The sequence below is a fragment of the Protomyctophum parallelum genome, assembly GCF_964188405.1.
Source record: "Protomyctophum parallelum genome assembly, chromosome: 21".
NCBI lineage: Eukaryota > Metazoa > Chordata > Actinopteri > Myctophiformes > Myctophidae > Protomyctophum > Protomyctophum parallelum.
In genome coordinates this window covers 19,762,740-19,786,012 of record NC_139713.1, presented here as the reverse complement: position 1 = coordinate 19,786,012, position 23,273 = coordinate 19,762,740, and the positions used below count along the sequence as shown (strand labels likewise).

The 23,273-nt window shown below is 41.1% G+C and overlaps 1 protein-coding gene across 1 annotated transcript in view; it reads right to left on the bottom strand.

The window, feature by feature from the left end:
- The window catches only part of LOC310878864 (interferon-induced very large GTPase 1-like), a gene marked incomplete at both ends in the record, with an annotated part of 49,887 nt that extends 27,116 nt beyond the window's left edge, over positions 1 to 22,771 (bottom strand). The window contains 3 exons of the mRNA XM_083793281.1: positions 17,694 to 18,200; positions 18,837 to 21,968; positions 22,754 to 22,771. Of these exons, the coding sequence (XP_083649407.1) occupies positions 17,694 to 18,200; positions 18,837 to 21,968; positions 22,754 to 22,771 (3,657 nt within the window). The remainder of the gene's footprint in view (positions 1 to 17,693; positions 18,201 to 18,836; positions 21,969 to 22,753) is intronic.
- Positions 22,772 to 23,273: the final 502 nt, after the last annotated feature.

Below are 23,273 nucleotides of genomic sequence, written 5' to 3'. Positions count from 1 at the left end.
ATTGTCATTAAGTACCTAGGGAGTATAGGGAGAGGAGCACTCGACAAAATAAAACACATTTCTCATCAGGATGAAAACCATGAACTATAGATAATAACCTTTACAGATGCTTGGTTTGGACTCCGATGCTAACAGGTTATTGTACTCGCCAATGGTGGAAGAAGTACTCTTGTCCAACAAGGACTAGGACAGAAAATGAATGACTACAATTAAACTGTACATGCATTATACTGTATGCTGTGCATTATACTGTACGCTGTGCCCCTAGTGACAATAAAACCAGCCATAAATGGCACAAATACCATTCCTACAGTTGCAAGGCACATTCCGACCTGATTGTACATGCTCATGCATGAGCAACGCACGCACGAGTTGTTTATATATATACATTACATGTACATGTAGTGCACTGTGTGTGATAAATCAGTGGTTCCCAAACTTGGGTTCCAGGGACTCTCTGTGTTGGGGTTCCAAATGGACAATTACAGGTCTGTAACTCTGAGGGTGCATGTACAAATGGAACCTGTGTTTTTTTGTACACCCTCACAGAATTATGGGGATCTTTAAAATGAAATCGTTTGGTCAACATCATACGACTAGACTGAGTGTTACAATCCGGTGAAGACACTAGACAGGGTGTGACATCAGTGTCTGTGGTGTGCACAGTGCCACAACTCTCTTGGATTGTTCATATTGATACAAAGCCACATTTTATGAATGAAATGCTCAGTGAGCTACAGATCAGTCTCTTGAAAACCTGCAATTATATTGTTTTACATACTATGCAGTATCGCTAAGTATAGCAGTTCTTCAGAACGACGTGAGTTTGGGAAACACTGTCGGATGTCCTGACTCCTGGTCTACATAGTTTGTGCAGAGAAATAATGAGATTCATATACAGTACAGTATATTTGAAATGCATTTTTTAAAGATTGTTTGGGATATTTTTAGGCCATGTTTGTCTACTGTACTAATGAGCACCTGACAATGCAGTCTCTTCCAATTATTGCACCAATCCTTTTATCCAAATCTGACAGCTTCACTTCACCTGTGGCTATTAAACTGTGCTTACTATAGAACATCTTTACTTCAGAGCTTGCAGCAAAGAACTAACAATTTTAAACGCTAAAATAATTGCCGCCTGAGCTTGGGTAAATTTAGTGCTTTTCCTGCACACAAAAAAAGAAAGAAGAAGAATAAAACTTCCAGCTCTGTTTAAGCCCATTCTTATTGTTCCAACAGCAGTGTTGTGTTTTGAATGGGAGAGAACAAAGCATTTGAAGCTAATATTCTTTTTTTCCCAGGGATTAGTTGGGGAGAAATTAATTATGATAAAAAGCTCACATACTGTATAAGCCATTGTACAGAATACATTACAAGATAATTGGGCTCAACATATCAAAACCAATTCAGAGAAGAAGAGGTCATAATGTGAATCAAAGCAAAGTGCTAGTCGACAACATGGCTCTTACACTCAATTCATGAATTAATGACCTTATTAAATTAACAAGCATTTACTCGTCACCTACCCCTATGGGCGTAGAGGCGATGCATGGTCTGTGTGCAAATACAGATAGAATTAGGGAGAAATTGAAGATTTCACAAACAAACTGCAGCTGCCGGTCCGTGCACGCCGCGAGGCCTCGACCAGGGATGTCATCTGCAGCCAGGTGCCATGTGTGGGTTAATCCTTTTATTAATGTGACTCACAGCCAATGTCACTGCCACTGCCATGTTTCCTGTTCCCGTTCATTTTCACATAGCTTAATTTGAATGGCTCGGAAGCAGATTTGAACGGGAAACACACTTGTCATGTGTGGCCTGGGCCGCGGCTGAGCGGTCCAGGCACCTAGGCCGGCAATCCAGCCTGGCGGCGTGTCGCGGGTTCGAGTCCCGAGCCCGTCGGCCTTTGGCGCATGTCTTCCCCCCCGTCTCTCTCCCCCTGTCCTGTCAAGGTAAACTTTATTGTCCACAAGGGAAATTTGTCTTGGGCTTTCACCCCAGCTACAGCCACACATAAAACATCAATGACAACAAAAATACATTACAGAGGAAGACACAACATTACACAATTGCACACATGATGTGGATAATCTAGCCTCACGCAGTTACCGCTGTTTCAGAGCCTCGTTCAGCATCTTAGTTGATGCTGCTACAAACTTTTTAAATCTGATGTACTTCCACTTTGGTTCTTTGTATCTTCTCTCAGAGGGCAGAAGTACAAACTCGCCATTTAAAACATGGGTAACATCACTGCAATTTTTTTGAGCCTGTTTTAATGTAGCCTGCTCATAAATAGACTGAAGAGAGGGGAGTTGTCTTACCCCTATGATCTTCCCTGCAGTCTCCCTGTCTATTTACTGTACTCAATCAATTACAGGCAAAACAGCCATAAAAAGTATCTTAAAAAAAAGTGGTCATGTATGTTTCCCATTCAAATCTGCAGCCGAGCCAATCAAACAAAGCTCTGGGACACTGAACCAGAATAGGAAATGGGTATGATTCTGGAAACCTGGAACTACAGTTATGCAAGGAACAATTATCTTTCCGACTTCCGAGGTTTACGCCTTGCTGTCTTTCATTGGGCTAGAGCAGACATACGCTTCAAGTGGCGTCAAGTTCCATCCACTCCCATTATAAGGGGAAAAACTGAAAGAAGGTTCAGCATTGGTGAACTGTCACCCGGCAGTGATACCAATGTGATAGCATCTACTAGACGTCTGGAAAACCGGCCAATCTCTTTGAAGCGGCACTTTGATGCCAGTGCCCACCAGCTGCTCAAAGCACTGAAAGATATCAAAGGAACGGCCTAAATGCTGCCTGGCCTTGCATTTTTGCCCGCTCAAAAATAATCCACACATTCAGTGCTTGTTTATCCATTGTTCTGAAGTGTTGCTACGCCCTGAGAATCGTATACTGAAGTGTTGCTACGCCCTGAGAATCGTATACTGTACTTTAAGTTACACAAAGTAAAGTCTGCTTTATGTTCCTGGCATTTAAAGGTTTTATACTGTATATACATATTTCCAGTGCAAGCCATGACTGGGGCTATAGGGTTTATTTGTTTAACTGTTTGAAATGCAAGTAAAGCGTCAAACCTCAAAGCATAGTTCTGAGGTCCTGGAAGGATGCGGATAATGGCTTTAATCACTTAAACCTCGCCATCCCAGTTGTGTGTATAGTAATTATAGCCATATACTGTATAATATAAGCCATTGTGCAGAATACATTACAAGATAATTGGGCTAAACATATCAAAACCAATTTAGCAATCAAAGCAATGTCAACAACATGTCCCTTTCTGAATTCAAGACCTTATTAAATCAACCTATAAAAGCAAACAAATGTGTATTTAACCTCAGAGGATCCTCTTAACATACACACACACACACACACACACACACACACACACACACACACACACACACACACACACACACACACACACACACACACACACACACATGAAATATTTATGTCCACATAATCAGAAGTGCAGGAATACCTTTTACAAAGGACATAAACACTGCCTGTGCAGTCAGACGATAGATAACAGCCAGTTACAAAGTTCCTATAAGGCGGGAACATTGTTACTTACACTACAGTTGACACACTTGTCAGACAGGGCAGGCGTCAATCAAGGACAAAGGAAACAATCCCTCCTCCAAATTGAGCAGCTTCCTATAATAGCTGATGCTGAGCAGTACCTTCATTGCTAACTGTTTGGCCCTCCTTTTGGAGAGGCCAGTCATTTGAAGGCCCCTCACAACCAACTTGTGCACGTGCCCTCCTAGGCTACCAAAGATAAAGACTCAAAGTTTACATCTGTAGCCTAACTGTCTGCTCTAACTGGTGATATTTTAGCACTTTGGTTAGGAAGGCTTCCTCAAAACTGTAATCAAAGGTGCAGCCGATCTCGAGAATGAACACCTACCATTGGCTTTGGTATGGTTTGGTATGGTTTTATTGTGGCATGTGGTATGGACCCGACCATACAAGCTGGCCACCAGGGGGTGCTGAAGCCTGAAGAGACATTTCAGCACCATGGACAGTGCATTGGTCAGCTGATTGAGGGAAGGAAATGGAGTTATTTTGTTATTCATTGTACTGAAGGGAATTCAATTCAGCTTCATCCAGTTAATGGCTGCTAAGATGGTCACGGGGATAACTCAGGGGGAGCTTTTAGGGGTTAAGTGTCTCACTCAGTGACACTCTGACACATTGGCTGGGGTTAAGTGTCTCACTCAGTGACACTCTGACACATTGGCTGGGGTTAAGTGTCTCACTCAGTGACACTCTGACACATTGGCTGGGGTTCTTTTAGGGGTTAAGTGTCTCACTCAGTGACACTCTGACACATTGGCTGGGGTTCTTTTAGGGGTTAAGTGTCTCACTCAGTGACACTCTGACACATTGGCTGGGGTTAAGTGTCTCACTCAGTGACACTCTGACACATTGGATGGGGTTAAGTGTCTCACTCAGTGACACTCTGACACATTGGCTGGGGTTAAGTGTCTCACTCAGTGACACTCTGACACATTGGCTGGGGTTAAGTGTCTCACTCAGTGACACTCTGACACATTGGCTGGGGTTAAGTGTCTCACTCAGTGACACTCTGACACATTGGCTGGGGTTAAGTGTCTCACTCAGTGACACTCTGACACATTGGCTGGGGTTCGGGAGGTGAACTGGGAACCTTCTGCTTACCAGACGGCCGGCCACTGAGCTACGGCCGCCCAAATTGAATAAATTAAGGAATGTGCCAATTCATCTGCTTAATCAAATCAAAGTGGTTAAAGTGGTCTGACAGCCTTGGGGTATGTAAGCTGACTGTCTCTCTCAGAATGTGCTCACTGTCCTCGGTGGACAGGACAGCGATGCCTAACGGTAAGATGCACACCGCGAGACCACATTTTTTTAAACGTTTCGAACATTTTGTAAAATAGGGATGCCAGGTTGAAAGTGGTTAAGTCTGCCTGTGGGTTTTATAATATAATTGAATTATTTAACCCGTAATAATTATGAACGAGAACTCATAACTACATTTGAACACCGGCTATTTTTCCCCATTTCCTGAAAAGTGACAGTTCTGCACAGAAAAGGCTACGAACTGACAGCAGGGATGTATGCCATTAGTAACCGCTTTCAACGTGGCATCCCTATTTTGGGAATGTCATTTTAGACAAACATTTTCTCTTTTTGCCCCCAAACAAATGGTTGATCTACAAGCCCTCAACCCGTTGCTTGGCGACGCGTTGTTGAGAGCTTCTAGAGCCACAATTCTTTGCCATTTTAGAAATGGAGCTATGGTAAATATATATTGCCACCCTATTTATTTTCTGAAATCATGCCTTTGACTGACAGCGACAGGGAGATGAGAAGTTGAAGGCACAGTGAAAGTGGGTATTAAGGTCTAGCCTGCCCTTCACACGCTCTGAGGGAATTGTGACTGTCTCATTCAAGAGTGGCTCAACAAATGCTCAAATGCATTGCAATCTGGTTCTGCTGTCTTCAATGACTAGTGGGGTATTGATGGGCATTTTTCTTTTTTTTATCTATAGGAAGCAGAATTCCATGACAGAGGGGAAAAAAAGGTGATGCTTGTTTGCGTATGCCATCTACTATTGAAAAGTGTTTGATTATTTAAGCACTGACTATCATATAACTAAGTAAAATGAAAGTTTAGTTCTAGTTCTTGTATGTGCTGAGAGAACTTCTGGATACATACTGTAGTCTGCTTCCTATGAAAAATTAAATAAGTCCATATCCCTTCATGTGAATAATTTGTTGCTCATATACATCATTAAAGTGTGCTGCCTTTCATTTTCTAGTACCTGAACACAAACCTGGTACATAATCTGCCAATAACACTCACACATTTCCTGAAGGATTTATTAACATCAAATCAGTCTATAAATTGATGGTGCAATTAGAGACGTTGCGGTGCGTTGTGAGCTTGTAAAACATACTTTTGAAGAGTAGAGATTTTGTTATTTATTTAAAAAGATGTAACTTTTGAAAACATTTGAATTGTTTTGAAAAGTTTTCAAAAGGTAAACTTCTCAACCCCCCTCTCTCTCTCTCTCTCTCGCTCTCTCTCTCTCTGTGTGTATTTATTTTTAATAGTTTTTATTCCACACACAAGTGCATGTGTACAACACGATTCGAACCAAGAGTTCCTGCGTGGGGCTAGGGTTAACACCAAACGTGTGGCGCTTGTACAGTATGGTAAGAGGTGATCCCCATGTGGCCAAGGAATAGGCCATATTAGGCCTTTTTTGCTCTTCAGGCTGAGCTACACATGAGCAAGAGAACTTCTCTGTAATAACTCTACCACATGCCCTAGGTGTGACAGCTAGCCTAGCTACCTGAGCACTGCCTGTGAGAAAGTACCGCCACACACAAATGAGTGTCCTCATCTATTATTTAAAGCTGCAGACACAGTTAATTCTCTAGCTGACAATGTGTGTGCACGGGCTGGGCAATCGAGATGCTGGCGGCCTGAGTGAAGAATGGCTTGGCTAGTATGGCAGAATTAGGGGGGGGGGGCATGGGACACGGACACGCTGTCTCTGAATCGGCAGTGACCGGTCTGATGTATGGGCCTGGTCCTGTGGCATTGTCAGCAGTCAGCACCTCAGGGCTGTTGTAGAGCAGCACACTCACAGTGTCTGTGATAAATGACGAGACAATTTAGGGCAATGAAAAGTGATGGAGAGACCCGGCGAGATCTACTGCAGTGTATCCTGATTTACATACCACCGGTGGTCCGAGTGTTACCGCCCAACCGTAAACGTGATCGTCTAGAAGAACCAAACCGTGACTGTTCGGTAAATATGCTTCCCTTGTGGTGAGATGGGAGATGTCTGAGAGCTCCACAGACTCCTCATAGTCTCAACCTCATAGTCCCACTCCCAACGTGTCAATGAATAATTCATGACGGCGTGAGGCTGCTAGCCAGTCTGCAGGTTGGATCATGGAATCTGATGAACCGTACAGTACAAGTTACGTATGTGAACTGACTCCCTCCCGGAGGGGGGTGGGTGTGTGTGTGTGTGTGTGTGTGTGTGTGTGTGAAGCGGAATTGGTTGACCTCACTGGTGATTAACAGTCCATACAGAGAGTCAAGCTGCTTAATATTCATTGGTGGAACTCAGTTTCATATTGTACAACTCCAGGGCTTTACACGCTACCTGTATGTACTGTATGTTATGAATCTGATAATACACTGTAGAGCCTGTAATGGTGAGCGATTCATCACAGGGGGTTCCAGTCAAGTATCTCTCTAAGATCCACTATCGTACCTTAAGGGGTAAGCGTGATAAGTCCACACTTCATACCCTGTTCTTCCCTTGTGAATTGCAGTACAGAACAAACTAATTTGTATTACTATAATTATTATTGTGTTTGTTCTGTACTTCTGTGTGTGTGTGTGTGTGTGTGTGTGTGTGTGTGTGTGTGTGTGTGTGTGTGTGTGTGTGTGTGTGTGTGTGTGTGTGTGTGTGTGTGTGTGTGTGTGTGTGTGTGTGTGTGTACTGTATGCTCACTAGTGTCAAATTAAAGTTTTAGAAAGTAAAATATAAAAGTTGAATACATTTCATTGCCCATGACCTTCCCCGGATCATAACACCTTGGATGTGGGCATTAAAAGCACAGATACAACTTCACCTTCTTCAATAGATATTGTGCAGCATTGCATTTTACAGACCTGGGTAAACATTAACTGGCAGCCTAAACATCTTCCAGCCTACAGTATGAACTGAACAATTTATAACATTCAGAATAATAGAATAAAAGCAGATCACGCACATGAATGAATGAATACCACAGCAAATCTGGATCTGTATTATTCCACATTATGGACAGTATAAGCAGAGGAGGCACAGCCCTTTTGCAATTTAAATTAATAAAACAAACTATCATTGTTAAAGAGGCAAGGGCAAAATTCTCCCAAACACCATCAATATTTCTAATGTTACCCTGCTGTCCCTAAAATGGACAGATGGATGCCAGAGCGATTAGGGTCAAGCTACAAAATTCAAGGGCAAATAAGGTGTGTGTGTGTGTGTGTGTGTGTGTGTGTGTGTGTGTGTGTGTGTGTGTGTGTGTGTGTGTGTGTTCGATTCAGTTACACTCATTCAGTTCAGTAGGTCTTTAAAGGACCACTCACTAATAATCATGATAAAATGGCACGATTTCTTTCTGTGCTGTGGGCAGTTTAGAAACAGTCCTCCAGTTACATCATCATTAGGCAGATTTTTTTTTTAAACAAGATTTCTTTTACAAAATGTCATTATCGTGAGAACGATGGCTTCCATTTTCGCATTGCAACTTTTCAGGACTAGAAAGCCTGCAGTTTCTATTAGCTTGTATTCCCTATCGATGATGTCACTGGAGGACGGTTTCTGAACTGCCCACAGCCCTCCTATGAGACACAGACCAAGTAGAAAAACATTGCTCCATTTTCTCATGATTAATAGTGAGGAGGACCTATTATATGAAGATAGGTTGAAAAGTGGTGAAGTCGTCCTTTAAGAATGATGCCTTGTCACACGGAAACAGTTTCATTATAGTCGACAATGACTACAGCACCAAGTCTCCACAAATATACACTAAAGTGATTTCCATATAAATGGAATCTCTTTTACTGACAGTCAGGCTGATCCTCGTTGAATGAATCCACAGATGAAAGAGAATGTTACTTCAAAGGAGAAGTACAGCCTGAACGTTCAATCAAAACATCATTGTTAGATGTGTAGTAAATGTCAGACAAGAATGTAGGTTAATTTGTGTGGAATTTGGACAACATCCGTAGGAGTAGTTTCATGGTGGCGCTGTAACTGGAGCATGGTATTTCTTCCTTGACTTGGTAGGAATGTGCGTGCAAAGTTTCACAGCAACCGGACGCTGCATTGATGATTAGAGGCATTTTGATCAAAAAGGGGCCTCTCCTGAATTATTTTGGAAGCCAATCCTAGCCAAACAGGACAAATCCGGACCGTCTTGATCACATGTCTACAGAGATAAATCTGGAGTAATGTATACAAATGTGTTTAGCGAAACTCGGCCTCCTGGTTGTGCTATAACAGGCCAATGTGAAAGAATTGAAGAACACATACGGATGGACAAACACACACACACACACACACACACACACACACACACACACACACACACACACACACACACACACACACACACACCCCTTGTCATTCTAGAAATCTAATCAGGGAATCTTTAGACATGGAACTAAAGGTTGGAAAACGAGCCGTAATAATACCAGTCCCCGCAGGCCAGAGTTGAACCCTTCACTCGTTGAACTGTTGATCTGAGAATAAAGTGTTTCTGTTTTTATATGGACACTGAGGCTTGTTGGGCCATGTAATGCAGACTGACTCACTGTCAGTCTGTGGTTCGCCTCCTGGCTTGGGTCCATGCGTCGATGTGTGCTTAAGCAAGACCTATAACTGATCCTTCCTGAGCGCTTATCTTATCCTTCTGAGCTGCAATCATCGGGATATAAAGCTCAAACTGAATTTCCCCCATGGACAAACAAAAAAGTCTCCGTTTCCCTTAGAAAGCAAATGCTGTACTTCTACATGTAGACATAGGCAAATATGAGCTGCTCTTTGACTCATATGGGTGTTTGAAAGCACCCTGATGTTTTAGTGCTTGATATGGAAGGCTGGCACGTCTGGGTGGTACTGTACATGTTTGCCTTCCTCTTTACATGGCCAGCACAGCCCTGGATGGCCCTTAGGCTGGAATTGTTCAGTTGATTAATGTTGTATTTATAGCTAAATCTTTGAATTTCATACACATCGATTGGAACATCTGAGGTTATTATTCCAAAACAAAACTCTGAAGGCAGGTAGGGGCATGTTGCCCTGAGCACGGAATCAACAAAGACTTTAATTAATGTTACCTACAGTACGTGTTCAATGTTGCAATATGAATGCAATAGGGTGCAAAGGGCTTGAAATGTAACGAGGAACAGACAGCATTATCCTAGGACAAACATATTGTTTCCAACTCCTTCCATGTTTTGTTTACATCCCTGGGGTTTTAGCATCACAGCACTACGGATTGTGGGTTACTGCCTCAAGCAAAATCTGCATCAATGCAGACCATACAGAAAGTGTGCAGTCCTTGGCTATTTAACTGAGGGACAGCCCCAAGCACCACACTGGCTTATCTGAAGTGCACATCAAAGACTAGTGCGGACCTCGAGAGGGAGTCCCCTTCTTGAAGAGCCAGCAGCTCACAGCCGCCAATCTCATGCACCAAAATGGCAGCTATAGTCCAATTTAAGTTTGGAACCAACCACAGTTGGAATCGAAAATCTTTTCCAACTAAGTAGGAGATGCCTTTTTATTTGGTGATACTTTCAAGAGTAAGTCACTAACATACACACACACACACACACATACACACACACACACACACACAAGTACACACACACAAGTACACTACAGTATTACAGCACGATTATACAGTACAGCACCACTCAGTTCAGACTTCAGACGGGTCTGATTGTTTTTAACCAGTAAAAACCAGTGACCAGTAAAAAACACATTGAGACAATGTTTTGTTTTTTTGAGTGGTGCAACCACTCCAGTAGGGGCGCTGTTGTGCCAGAAACAGAGAGAGGGAGAGTGCTGCACTGTTGCCTGCTAATGAGAGAGAGAGAGGGGGGGGGGGGGGGTTGCCCCACTCAGTTCACACGGGTGTGATTTTTTTTTACAGTAATTTCATGACAAATTTATTTTCACTTACAAAACACTACAGACTCACAAAGTGGAGAATGTAGATCTGCTATTTTCACCAGTTTGGGTCCCGGGCAAACGTCTAATTTCTCGTTTGGGTCTTGAACTAAGATGTTTGGGAACCACCGTATTATACTGTTAAAGCAACTGCATGTTGCTTTAACAGTATAATATGGTGGTTCCCAAACATCTTAGAACATCTTAGAAACATCTTAGAAACATATGAATGCTCTCTATAGCCTAGCTTTGTAGATCAGTTATATTATACTGAACTACAAGTTACCTTTTGGTGAGTGACACCGCCATGCGATGGAGTATAGATTATGATTAAATCTTCTCTTTGATCATGGTGAATGAATGAAGTCTCCAAGAGGATTAAACTGTCATATTAGACAGATTCCTACTCTGAGGGGGAAAATATATTCTCCAAGTCCCTGCAGTGACATCCATAATAACGTTTTTCTTCCAGCCACTGTGTGGCAACACGAGTGAAAAATGCGACGCCTACTGTATTTATAACCTGGTTTTGGTTGTCATGCTTGATCAGAAGCCATCCGTGACGGATCTATGATCCTGCCCAAAGAAAAATTATGTGGACAATAAAATAATTGTATATTTACTGCAGGACATTTAGGCTACAGTATATACCTGGACTGTGGCATTTTCTCACTGGTTGTAGACTGCTGTGATGAAAGATGTTTAATTCATAGTCTGTCATACAACAATGTCACAGACGGAAAATAGCAGGTCTACATTTTCAGCATGTGACACCGGCGTGCAAATAAGTATAAAACTGTCACGATGACCATTTGGCACTCCTTTACATTTGCTTCCTATCCTATACCAGCCTACACTATAGGAGAATAGTTAATTCAGTCATCACTTTAAGGTTTGAGGACCACTGTTTCCGACATGATCCCCACACAAGTGACAGCTTAGAGGGAAGGTGATAAATGGCTCGGTGCTCCAGCTGTCACCATTGTCTAACAACGAGACAAGCGGAGTTGGAGTTGTTCCGGTGAGCTGAGTGGACGTGTACTCGGGTTCTTAATGAGCCTCCTGGGTTCCTACAATTACTTCTCAACCGTCCAATCCCTTCTAGCCCTGGTTACGCATTGAAATTAAATTATAAATATTAATGGGCTCCAAACCAAGGCCATATGGAGATGGTGAGGATGAGAAGTAAAGGGATGGTCCCTTTAGGCTGCAGCCCGGCGTTGTAACAATTATGTGTTGAGCGATCAATAACGTGATTCAGTCTCATCTAATCCAGAGCTTAATGTTTTATCAATTCTTTATCACTGCCGTCAAAGTGTCGGGAGCGTTTACACATACAGTATACTGCACGCACGCGCACACACGTAAAGCTCACAGGCAAAAAGACAGGGTGGATCTTGCTCAGCCCCTATGCTGAATTACACGTATTACATATATATTATAGCCCCATTAACCATTTTAATGATGTATAAATATTTGATATATGATGGATTTATTAAGGAACTTCCCATGTACCCTAAGCCACCTTGTGTCAACATGCAGTCGTGATGTGACTGCATTATAAGTACACAATATAACGTATCATTATCTATGTATGAACATGCACAATATTATATCAGTATCGCAAAAAAGGCGGTATCACAATATATCAATATATTGTCGATATATTGTCCACTTCTAAAGCCAGCAACATCCCTCTGTTTTAGCCTGTGCCCCTCAGAAAATAAACCACAACTTTGTTTCTCCCTCTTTCATGCCTTCATGCACACTTTATTGAATAATGTTTAGTTTTTAATGTTGAATCTGAAATTCTAACATACCGAGATATTACATTTTGTCCATATCGTGCAGCCCTAGTATTACATAACTTACTGGCAGCCAACACATGTTTTCTGAACACTTGCAGAACGAGAGCTAAGTAACATTTTGGCAAAACAGTTGTCATTTGTCTTCCTATATGGAAAGAAATTCCGTTGTAGCGGGACCTACTACAAAATGTTTTATAATTTTATTATTTATCTTTTTACCTCGTAAAAAGGTGTTTGTCTTGTCTTTGTTATGTGATGTAATCTCAACCGTGCACATTTTCATCACACGATTTCACAGGTTTGTAGATTAGATCAAGGATGAGTTTGAGGATGGGTGTGGTGACCCTACTCTGACCTCAGTAGCTATTGTTTGTATTGGGCAGCATGTGTGTGCTCTGTGCTGTCCAGGTGGTAAATGTCACCCAAGGTAGCGTCAACCTTGGGTAGAGGTCGGCACCCTTTTCCATAGGAAAACAAGAGACAGCATTGTACCACACGTGATGTACGCCTGCTTTAAAGGTCAGCCTTACTGGGGGGTATAGTGATGTGAAAGTGAGAAGCACATGGAGGATTCTATAGGGATCATCGTGCGACAGATTAAAAATGTACGTGTGCTGTTCTCAAGGTGGTTCAAGGTCATTTAAACGTTATCTACTTTCCTATTAACCTCATGTTACGGGGAGATTATTAACACACCTAACACACCAATCCCATTAGATATGTAAGTACATTTAATTTATAAAGCACCTTTCAAAACAATGTTACACAATGCTGTACAGTGGTCAACAAGGTAAAACAATCATTAAAACAAGGGCAAAAAAACAACAATAGAAAAAGTCAAGTATGTCAAGTAAAAATACATCATAAAATAAAGTGCTTACGAAATAAATACGTTTTTAACAAGTTCTTAAACCCATTTAGGCCTGACGTCAAAATAAAAAAAACGTTCGCTCTGAAAGAATATATATTCAAAGATTTGTGCCGTACTTTTAAGATTTTTCAAAAATAGAAGACCTACAAGCTCGTAGCGCGCCGAGTACTCAGTCCAAACCTAGCTCAGTGGAGTATAATATATATATATATATATATATATATACACATGCATGTGTGTGTATGTGTGTATGTATATATATACACACACACACACACACACACACACATGACATATAATAAAAGTCATGCATATTAACATGCTTCAGTGCATTGCTGTCTCCGGGTTGGGTTGGATTATGTCCTGCATGTTAAACCCCTCTCCACTGTGACAGGTAGTCCACAGCAACTCCTCCCTGCAGCCCGTTCCTCTGTCAGAGAGAGTTAACTTGCGATTCCATCATACTCGAAGCCCTTTGCATGCGCACCTTTGGTGCGCATGCACTGTCCAAATTCCTTTTCACAGGGAACCGCAAAAAAGACCAATTGCATTTCACTAAAAATACAATTTAGACGCCCCATTGAATTCTCGCCAGTATATCTGTCGTTTGTCTGCCATTTTGTATCGGCCAGTCTAACAAATTGTCTATTTCTCTCTCTCTCCTGCAATGCAATGAGTATATTCCCCTCTACAGTTGGTCTCTGTCCTACATTATACTTTGCATAATTTTGTTGAAGTAGAAATGTAACCGTTGTATCATGAGCGGTAGTGAAGACCAATTATATGAATGTATAATGAAAATCGGTGTGGTCATTCTTCAACCCATTTAGGCCTGACTCGAAATTTAAAAAAATAACTTCTAAATCCTGGCAGTTTTCTGCAATACCTCATGTTTCTCTGTGGTCTGGGGTTTTCTGGCTCAAACAATTCCTGTGGAATGTGACGTAAGAGCAGCAAATCCCATATATGTCAATGGGATTTCCCAGCAGATGTCACATGTTTTTCCTGTTTTCATTGCAGCTCAAAAAGCTTCACAGACACAGAGAAAATCCCAGTCCACAGAAAATCCACTGAATGTTCAAAGTTCAGATTTTTGGGTATAACTGAGGTCATAAAACAAAACAAACAAAATGTATTAATGAATGAAAATGTATGTCATGAACCCTTTAATACATTAACTGTATAATCTTCTCATTGTCAATAACGGTCCTTTAAACCAGTGTTTCCCAACCTTTTTTGTCCCAGGGAACACTTTTCATAGCCTAAAAATCTCAGGAACACCTAGGGGGGGGGGGGGTGTGTGTATATATATATATATATATATATATATATATATATATATATATATATATATATATATATATATATATATATATACATACATACATACATACATACAGTGTTGGGATTAATAAAGTGACAACTTTTACAATATCTCCATTACCATTATCCAAATTAATTCCTTATTATATATATATATTTTTTAAAATACATTTGGAGAAAGAAATAGCTCATATGCAATGTGAAATGCCACCTAATTCTTAATCCTTTTCCTTGTGTTTATTATGGGCCAGCTTGTGAAAGCGGCATGCTTTTATTGTGAAGGGTCTCAGTTCTCACAGCCTGCATATTTCCACGTGCTAAACATAGCTGATCGACAAGCTCACAACGCGTTGTGAGCTTGTCGATCAGCCATTTTCAGCATGCAAGCATAACACGTGTACGACGAAGAATAAATCAGGCATCACTGCGCTTCTGTTGAGGGAGGGAGATATATTTCGTTGGCCGAAAGAGGCAATCTTGTTTAGACATCTATGGACAGCTATTTTGGACAGCTATTTTTCGTGGCACATTATGTTTAATCACAACAACGTCACGTAACTCACGTTTACTTTAGCTCCTCAGTGTTTGGGTCGGGACATGTATGTGTCTGCTGTCTACGTGCATAATGCGCTCTGCAGATGCATCTAAGCATTAACATTTCAATGGCTGAGGGTCGTTAGAGTCTATTGTTCCGTGTTGTTGTTATCGCACGTCTAATGGTTAGACGTGTGACAACAACGACACAACAATAGGAAGCCTGCAGCCTAGTAGCTATAATATTGCTTTCGGGGGAGGGATAGTGTTACTTTAGGTAAAATTAGGCGGAACACTTGGACACATCAAACGTAGCACCAAAGCTCCGCGACACACAGGTTGGGAAACACTGCTTTAAACGATGCATGGGCAACAGGCGGCCCAGGGGACACATGCGGCCCCCACCTTCACTTAATGTGGCCCTGCAGGTTCCAAACATTCAAACATGACCGAATTTAATTACTTCAGTATTCAAATATTATTGTCTTGTTTATGTCCAATTTATTTGTATTTAGTTTATAAAGTTAACATAACTATTATTTAAGGCATTTGAAAGGCATTTGAAAATTCAGCATTTCAATTCAAATATAGCAAAACTAACTGATCTACAAGCTCAAAATGCATCGCAGTGCGATGCGTTTTGAGCTTGTAGATCAGCTATTTTTGCTACAACAGTAATATGCAATGTGGCCCCTCTGGAGGGTGTGCGGAAATATAGTGGCCCTCTCCATCGTCAAAGTTTCCACCCCTGCATTGAACAATACACTCTAATGGATATATGGAATCTGATAATACAATCTTTCTACTTGTATTTGACACTGTTGTTGCTTTTTGCCATGAACAGAATTGTGTGTAAGTGTTTTTGCTGTTTTGTTGTTAGTACTGACCAAAGACAAATTTCCACATTGTGGACAATAAATTAAACTAACTAACTGTATAACTTGTTTTACAAAAAACAATCAGATGTTTTGATCAATTACACAATATTTATTTGATGATTTACAGTAAATGACGGACAACAAAAAGTTCAATCAACTAATAAAGTAGTACCGGTATCCATGTATCACTTCTATAATGTTCTGTGAAAATGGACAGATTTAAAATGACGTGTCGATGAAGTAATACATATTTTCATCAATAATTGGTTCCACCATATTTTAGAAAGTAAAACATATTTTCATGTTTTTGTTTCAAATTAAGTCTTCTTAAATGCTGCATATGGTTTAATCAGTTTCTCAAACACCCTGTGATAAATCTTAATCTAAATACATAGAAAATGACACATTTTGAATGAAAGAAATATATGATTGGTTTTAGTTCATGTGACAGTTAAATGTTCACTTTATCATGATGAAATAAAGGAGAAAGAATTAAATTAATTTGCTTCTATCCATTCATAATATTCAGAAACTAGTCTGTATGATGACTTAATTGTCGCATACATAAATGTAGAATCAAAAAAACTTTTAGTTCTGCATATTATTCAACAGAATGTGTTTGGGAATCTCAGTTGCCAAGTTAACCAAGCCTTCTAATACATTTTCATAATAAAAACCACATGGGGCCATCTATAGGTCTGTGAGTGAGTCTGTGTGTCTGGCTAGGACTAATCTTGCAATTTGCAATTTCACAAGTTGACAATTTGTGAACTCAATACTGCCAACATCTGATGGAGTCAGGTTAAGTCTAATCAGCATCAAAATACTTTTGCTCACTACTACGCCACAGATGTATTATTTTTATGTGTGTTGTTTTAGCTGTTTTGTTCTTTAACACTCGCATGTCTGAAGTAAGGCCAGGCACCACACAAGCTGACTTCAGGTCAAAAATACCTTTGTTCATGCAATGTTATTGACTACTGTCTCCAGAGGCTTTGACCTCCCCCGGCGGGGTAGAGACATTGTTATTGGCTACTGTCTCCAGAGGCTTTGACTTCCCCCAGCGGGGTAGAGACATTGTCTTTTAAATTGGACAATGGGCTGTCTGGAGGTGTTAAAGTCCACTCCCGTGGGGGGAGGAAGGGATTGAGAAAACGAGCAGGCAAATACAGTATGCTATAAGTATGCCTACATTCCTATTTAGAAAATGTTTCAGATGTAAAAGAAAAAAAAGAACAGTTGATTTGAATCGAATATTTACGAAAGTTCATGGAAGGAAACCTTCTGAGAGCTTCACAGGCAAATATAATCAACTTCAAAATCTCAAACTGGGTCAGAAAGACCTCAAAGACACTCAAGTGTTAAGAGTCATCAAACAATGTTATCGGATTGTGTCACTTTGAAGAGGGTTGTGAATGTTTCAATGAAATCCCATGGCTGTCCGCAAACGTTTTGCCATAATTCTTCTCCAGTTCCTCTTGAAATGCACAGACAAACCACTTCCAGTAAAGCTCACACGGACATCCTCCGTGTTGATCGAGAGGCTGTTTAAATCCTCCTTCATGGAACGGAGACCTTTCTTGATCTCATCTTCAAGAAAATCAAATTGGTTTATGTCATTGAAGTTTTTATAGCAGTTTGTGTCGAATCTTAGATCATCCTTTAACAGACTGGAAAACTCCTCCAGCCACATGTTGGTGTCTCCTTTCCGAGTCGTGACTTCCTCTGTCGCGTCATGCACTGCTTGATCCAGAAGCTGGCACACATCCTCCACATGATTCTTCATGATACCGAGTACCCTGTCATGGTTGGTGGTGATGTATTCCTTCACATTTTCTGTGATGTCGTTCATGTAACTGTCAAAGTCCGCTTGCTCTTCCAGTGATCCTAAAACGTGTCTCTCCAAGTTCACCCTGTTCCCGCTGAAGGGAGGGAGACTACTTTTCATCTCTCCAGCCAAGTGAAGGGCGGTCTTGTCATAGACAGACTGAGTGGCAGACTCCTTCAGTTTGCTACAGATCAACTGACCGAGCACAGCAGCAGAAGAGTTTAGTTTACAATAGCCTCTGAACACGTTGTAGTATTGGTCCTTTTGTTTTTCCAAATGAGTGAGTGGATCATTGTTGATCTTGAATTCTTTGTGAGACTTGGAAAGACAACTCTCTGCAGCTTGAAATACATGAAGTAAAAGATCTACTTTAAACGCAGGTTTAAGGGCGTATGTCTTGTCTGAATCAAATTGTTTGAACTGGTGTATGACCTCCTTTGCTACTTCTTGCAAGTAACTGCTATTGTAGCCTCTGGTTCGAACAGGTTTGCTCTCAATCAAGGCAACGGATTGATCCACAATATTGCGAATGAAGGTTCTAGCCTTTTGATAAGGAAGTAGGTCTGCACTAATCCCAATCTGGTTCAACCCTTTAGAGAACAGGCCTTTAGGGACTACATAATCTGAATAATCCCCTAGATGTGATAGTTTTTTGTATTTACCACAGCTTCTGCGTCCATGATAATGCTCAATGCCCATCTCCTGAAGGATATAATCTACATCCTCTTGAATGTTGATCTCTTTTATGGAAGGAATATCAGCTTTTAATTCAGTAACCCAAACTTTCCAAAGAGCATTGAACGCCCTTTTGAGTACCCTTTTTTTCTTTGCCTTGCCTTTTAATTGACCGGCAAGTGCTTTGCTCTCCTGTAGCAGCTTGTTCTCGTACACCGTCTTCTTATCATCCAGCTTCTTCCGAGCATCTCTCTGCTGAATAATCTCCTCAAGCTTCTGTTTGGATCCTTTCACCAGGTCATCATGGAACTCTTTAATTTTGGTTTCAAATCGTCCTCTCCACTGAACCAGTATGTCTTTATATTTAACGGCATCAAAGTGCTCTTTCATCTGTTGTACCACTTCTTCATGAGACTTGTTCATTCCTTTGACAAGCTCATTTTGAATCTTGTCAATGGTTGTGCCATTATCAATCCTGGTGTGGAGTTGGTTTTCAGTGTTCAACATGGCTTGCCTTAAAGCAAAGGTCCATTTCCCATACTCTTCTTCAAGTGTTCTGTACACTGAAATTTCCTTTGTGTTTTTGAAACTGAAAACAAAGTTTTCTTTCAGCAGGGCATTCCAGAGGTCTTTGATGGTGCTTTTGAATTCTGACAGTGGAATTCCATGAGACTCTTTTGCTTTAGATAGGATCATGTCCTTCACATCTTGGATACACTCACTATAGCCCGGGTTTGGAGGAGCCATGGGTGGACTGCCTTCCCACAGCTGGGCAAAGTATTTCACATCGGTTTCCACATCAAATGCAATTATATCACTGAAGAACTCTGCATTGACCACTTCCTCCTTGGCAGCTAGCTTCGTCATCGCATCAAGATCTTCTTGTAGTCCTCTCTTCCCCTCCTTGTTTTTGTTACCAGCCTCGATATCTGTGACATTCTGATGAACAAACATACAATTTGGAGTCATCTTAACCTTCTTCATCCTCATGAAGGCCTGAACGGCAATTTGAAGAATGTCTTGCATGTCAGACGTATTCTCTCCAAAGATGTTGATCAGAGTCATGTTTCCCAGGCCAATGACAAACGTTGCCAGTTCGTTGTCATGGTGGAACGTATTCTTCCCCGCCAGCTCGATAGAACGCAGTCCTTCGGTGTCCACGACCAGGACGTAGTCGAACTGGTAGACCTCCTGTTTCTCCTTTGACACTTTCACCAGCTGCATGAAGGCTCCTCTGGTGCACCTGCCGGCGCTCACCGCAAACTGCAATCCAAACATTGCGTTCAGCATGGTGGATTTACCGCTGCTCTGGATGCCTAAAACTGACAAGACAAAAACCCTCTTGTCTCCCAGTGTCTTGACGACCTTGTCTAGAACACTGGTGATCCACGTTAAAGGCACGTGAGCTGCATCTCCGTCCATCAGCTCCATTGGATGGCCTGCGATCATGAGCTCTGCAGCCAGCTTGGGGTATTCAGAGTGTCCTACTTTCATTGGAGATGCATGAGCTTCGTACATTTGTCCCAATTCTCTCAGGATGTGCTCAAATCCAACTGTCGCTGAATACAGTTTCTTGGCAATGACTTCCAACTCCTTTTGCTTCTCCTCCAGTTGTTTTGGATTGTCACACTTCTTTTTCAAAGCCAAGACCGCTGACCACTTTGCATCATATTCCTGGTTGATTTGATAAAGATCGTCTGTTGAGAAGGTATCCAGTAAGATTCCAATCCATTTTAGGAAGTAACGTTTTTCATCCCCTTTCAGAGACTGCAGGTTTTGAACAAACAGCTTCATCAGCTTACTGGAGGATTTGTCTCGTTGTTTAGTAACAAACAGCTTCATCAGCTTACTGGAGGATTTGTCTCGTTGTTCAGTTCTTTTTTGCTCCATTTCCTTTTTTTTAGATTTGTCTTTCTCCTTCTCGTCTCCTTGGAGACGGTACCGATCTTTATTGAGGTTGCACCACTCATGCCACATTTTGCCTTGGCATGGCAGAAATTTGTCTTTGATCTCTGAAAGCTTCTTTCCTTGAAGCAATGTCAGAATCTTCACAGCAGCAGATTTCCCTCTTTGGCATGGGCGTTCAGCTTCATCTGTTCTGATTCCAGAGACACTTGCCATGGTATCAAGCTGGAAGGATTCATGTGGTGTTGACAAAATCTTTCGAAGTATTGTTTTCAATTCTGTAGCCACATCTGACTGACTTCTACCCTTCAGACCCATTTTATATTTTCCTGATCCTATCCCAACTGTAGCAGAATCATCATCAGCTCGGAGACAAATGAGATGTTTTGGACGCTTGCAAAGGTCTGACAGAATTTTCCAACCTTTGTCACCTTTTCCCAGAGTAGGTACAAGGACAACGTTGACTGAAGCCTTGTTGATCAGTATCTCACACTGTTTTTCATGTAATACAGCATCTCCATGAAGGTTACAGAAGGCAACGCAGTCAGAGAAAGCGTCATTGGCTTTTCCAGCAGGGTAATACCAGGCAATCTCTGCCATACCATCTTTCAGGCAGTGAGATTTAGTGGCGCCTGGACAGTGCCTATGAAAGAACGTGCTGTGACGGTCATTGACTATGGTATTCATCAGCTGAGATTTAGATGACGACAAGGTGTGATCATCTCCGACAGAGGTGTCGGAGCCAAGACGGAAAAATGACACCATAGGTGTCTCAGCTTGACAGATGGGCATGTTCTTACTTGTGATGTAACCTGATTTATCAGTCACCTTCCAGGATTTTCTGAGTTGTCTAAAAGTCCATAAAGGACACTCGATATCCCCTGTGAACGGGTCTGGCACTAGCAAAGGTAAGGCATACTGACACTGGGCTAGTTTAGTAATCATGTTCTGCCTGAGGAAGCTATCTGAGCAGTGAAACACAGCCATCTGAACATCCATCGGATGGACGTGGCTCTGCTTCAGTCTCTGGCTAGTGTCTACATTGGAGCCGAATATAAAATCACAGTCACTGTCTTCTGTGTCAACGTCATCAGCGACTTCAGCAGTTGCTGAATGCTTGTCCTCGGTACTGCCTACTGCTACTGGGATGTACCTGGCTCTGTGGTCTAGCATCAACAACTTCTGAAGGAACGTGTGAGCTACGTCTTTCTCAGTTATTTCATCATGCTTCTTTATAGAAGGGATAATTTTCAGAAAGTCAGCAGTAGTCAACTTATCTTCATAGTGGTGTTTGAGGTTAAGTCTAGAAAACAGTTCATCGACTTTCTGAAGTTGCTCTTCTGGTACGATGTGATTCTTCACAGGTTTGTGTACTTTGCCAACCTTTAAAAATAAAAATAAAACACATAAAAACAAAGTTAATACATTTACACATAATGATGTTAATTGTGCATGTTGTTCTTATTGCGTATTGTCTTTTTTCTTGGTCCCGCCTTATCACTGCTTGTAGCTATATTTGTTTTTGTGTTTTTATATAGCAGTTCTAACTGAACCGTGCAGTCGGTTTTCGAAAAACACCATTTTAATTTACTAACTAGTAAAGTAATTAGTTACTTTTTCAGACTAGTAGCCTAACTATAACTATAACTAATTACTTTTTTGAAGGTGTAGGGAAACGGAAATGGTGATCAATTTAATTTTAAAGTTTCAACATGAAACACCGGTATGAAGTTTCTGAACCAATCAGAGCGTCGCATCCCTTCAGGCGATGGGACGGTAGCTATGCTATCCGCAACGCATGGTGTGTGTTTGTTTACAAATCAGATTGTCGGCCAGCTGTATCAGGTTACTGTTATGTGGCTTATGTCTACCCTATAATGTTTTCAGATACATATTTTAGCGTGATAATTAAGTTGAAACCGAGTAATACACTGTCTGGATGTTATCTTGAATGGGAATAAAAACTGAGGATTTCTGCAATCAGTAGCAGCTGTGTTGGACGGATGCGCAGATATGGGGAATTAAACGGGTGAGCTTCATTTTTATTGGCTTTTATCGATGTGTATCTCTACACGTCATCACGCAGCACGTTTTCGTTTTAATAAATAAATAAAACAAAAGTTTTTATGGAATTTTGATATAAAAACACACAGAAATGAGAATTTTACCATTATTTTGTTATCCATTGTTGGGTATGCCCATATGATGACCACGGATATGGTCTAAAAGTGTGAAAAACATATTTTTCATTTCACTACGCCTTTAAAGCAACTTGAACAACACTGCTGATTAGTTATTAGACTGCAGATGCAGCAGCATTATTGGCTTAGGAATGGAACAAAAAAACAATTCAAAGAATAAATAAAATCTTCCTCCTATGTTAATAGCTGAATAGGATGGGGCAGGTCTACGCTGCTGTATTTTAACATCAGTTATTATGGTGGTACTTGGAGAGTATAGTATTTTTCTGTGGTGGTATAAAAAGGTTGAAATCCCCTGCTTTAAAATAAATAATGCAAACACCATTTGAAAGGTATGTCATCTTACCTTATTCCTTTTCTCAAGATTTCTCTCCTTTTCTCTTCTTTCTTCTCTTTTTCTTCTTTCCCCTTCTTCCCCTTCCATTTTTCTTCTTCCCCCCCTCTCACAGTCTAGTGTTCCTTGAACCTTATTTGAATTAAAACAAAT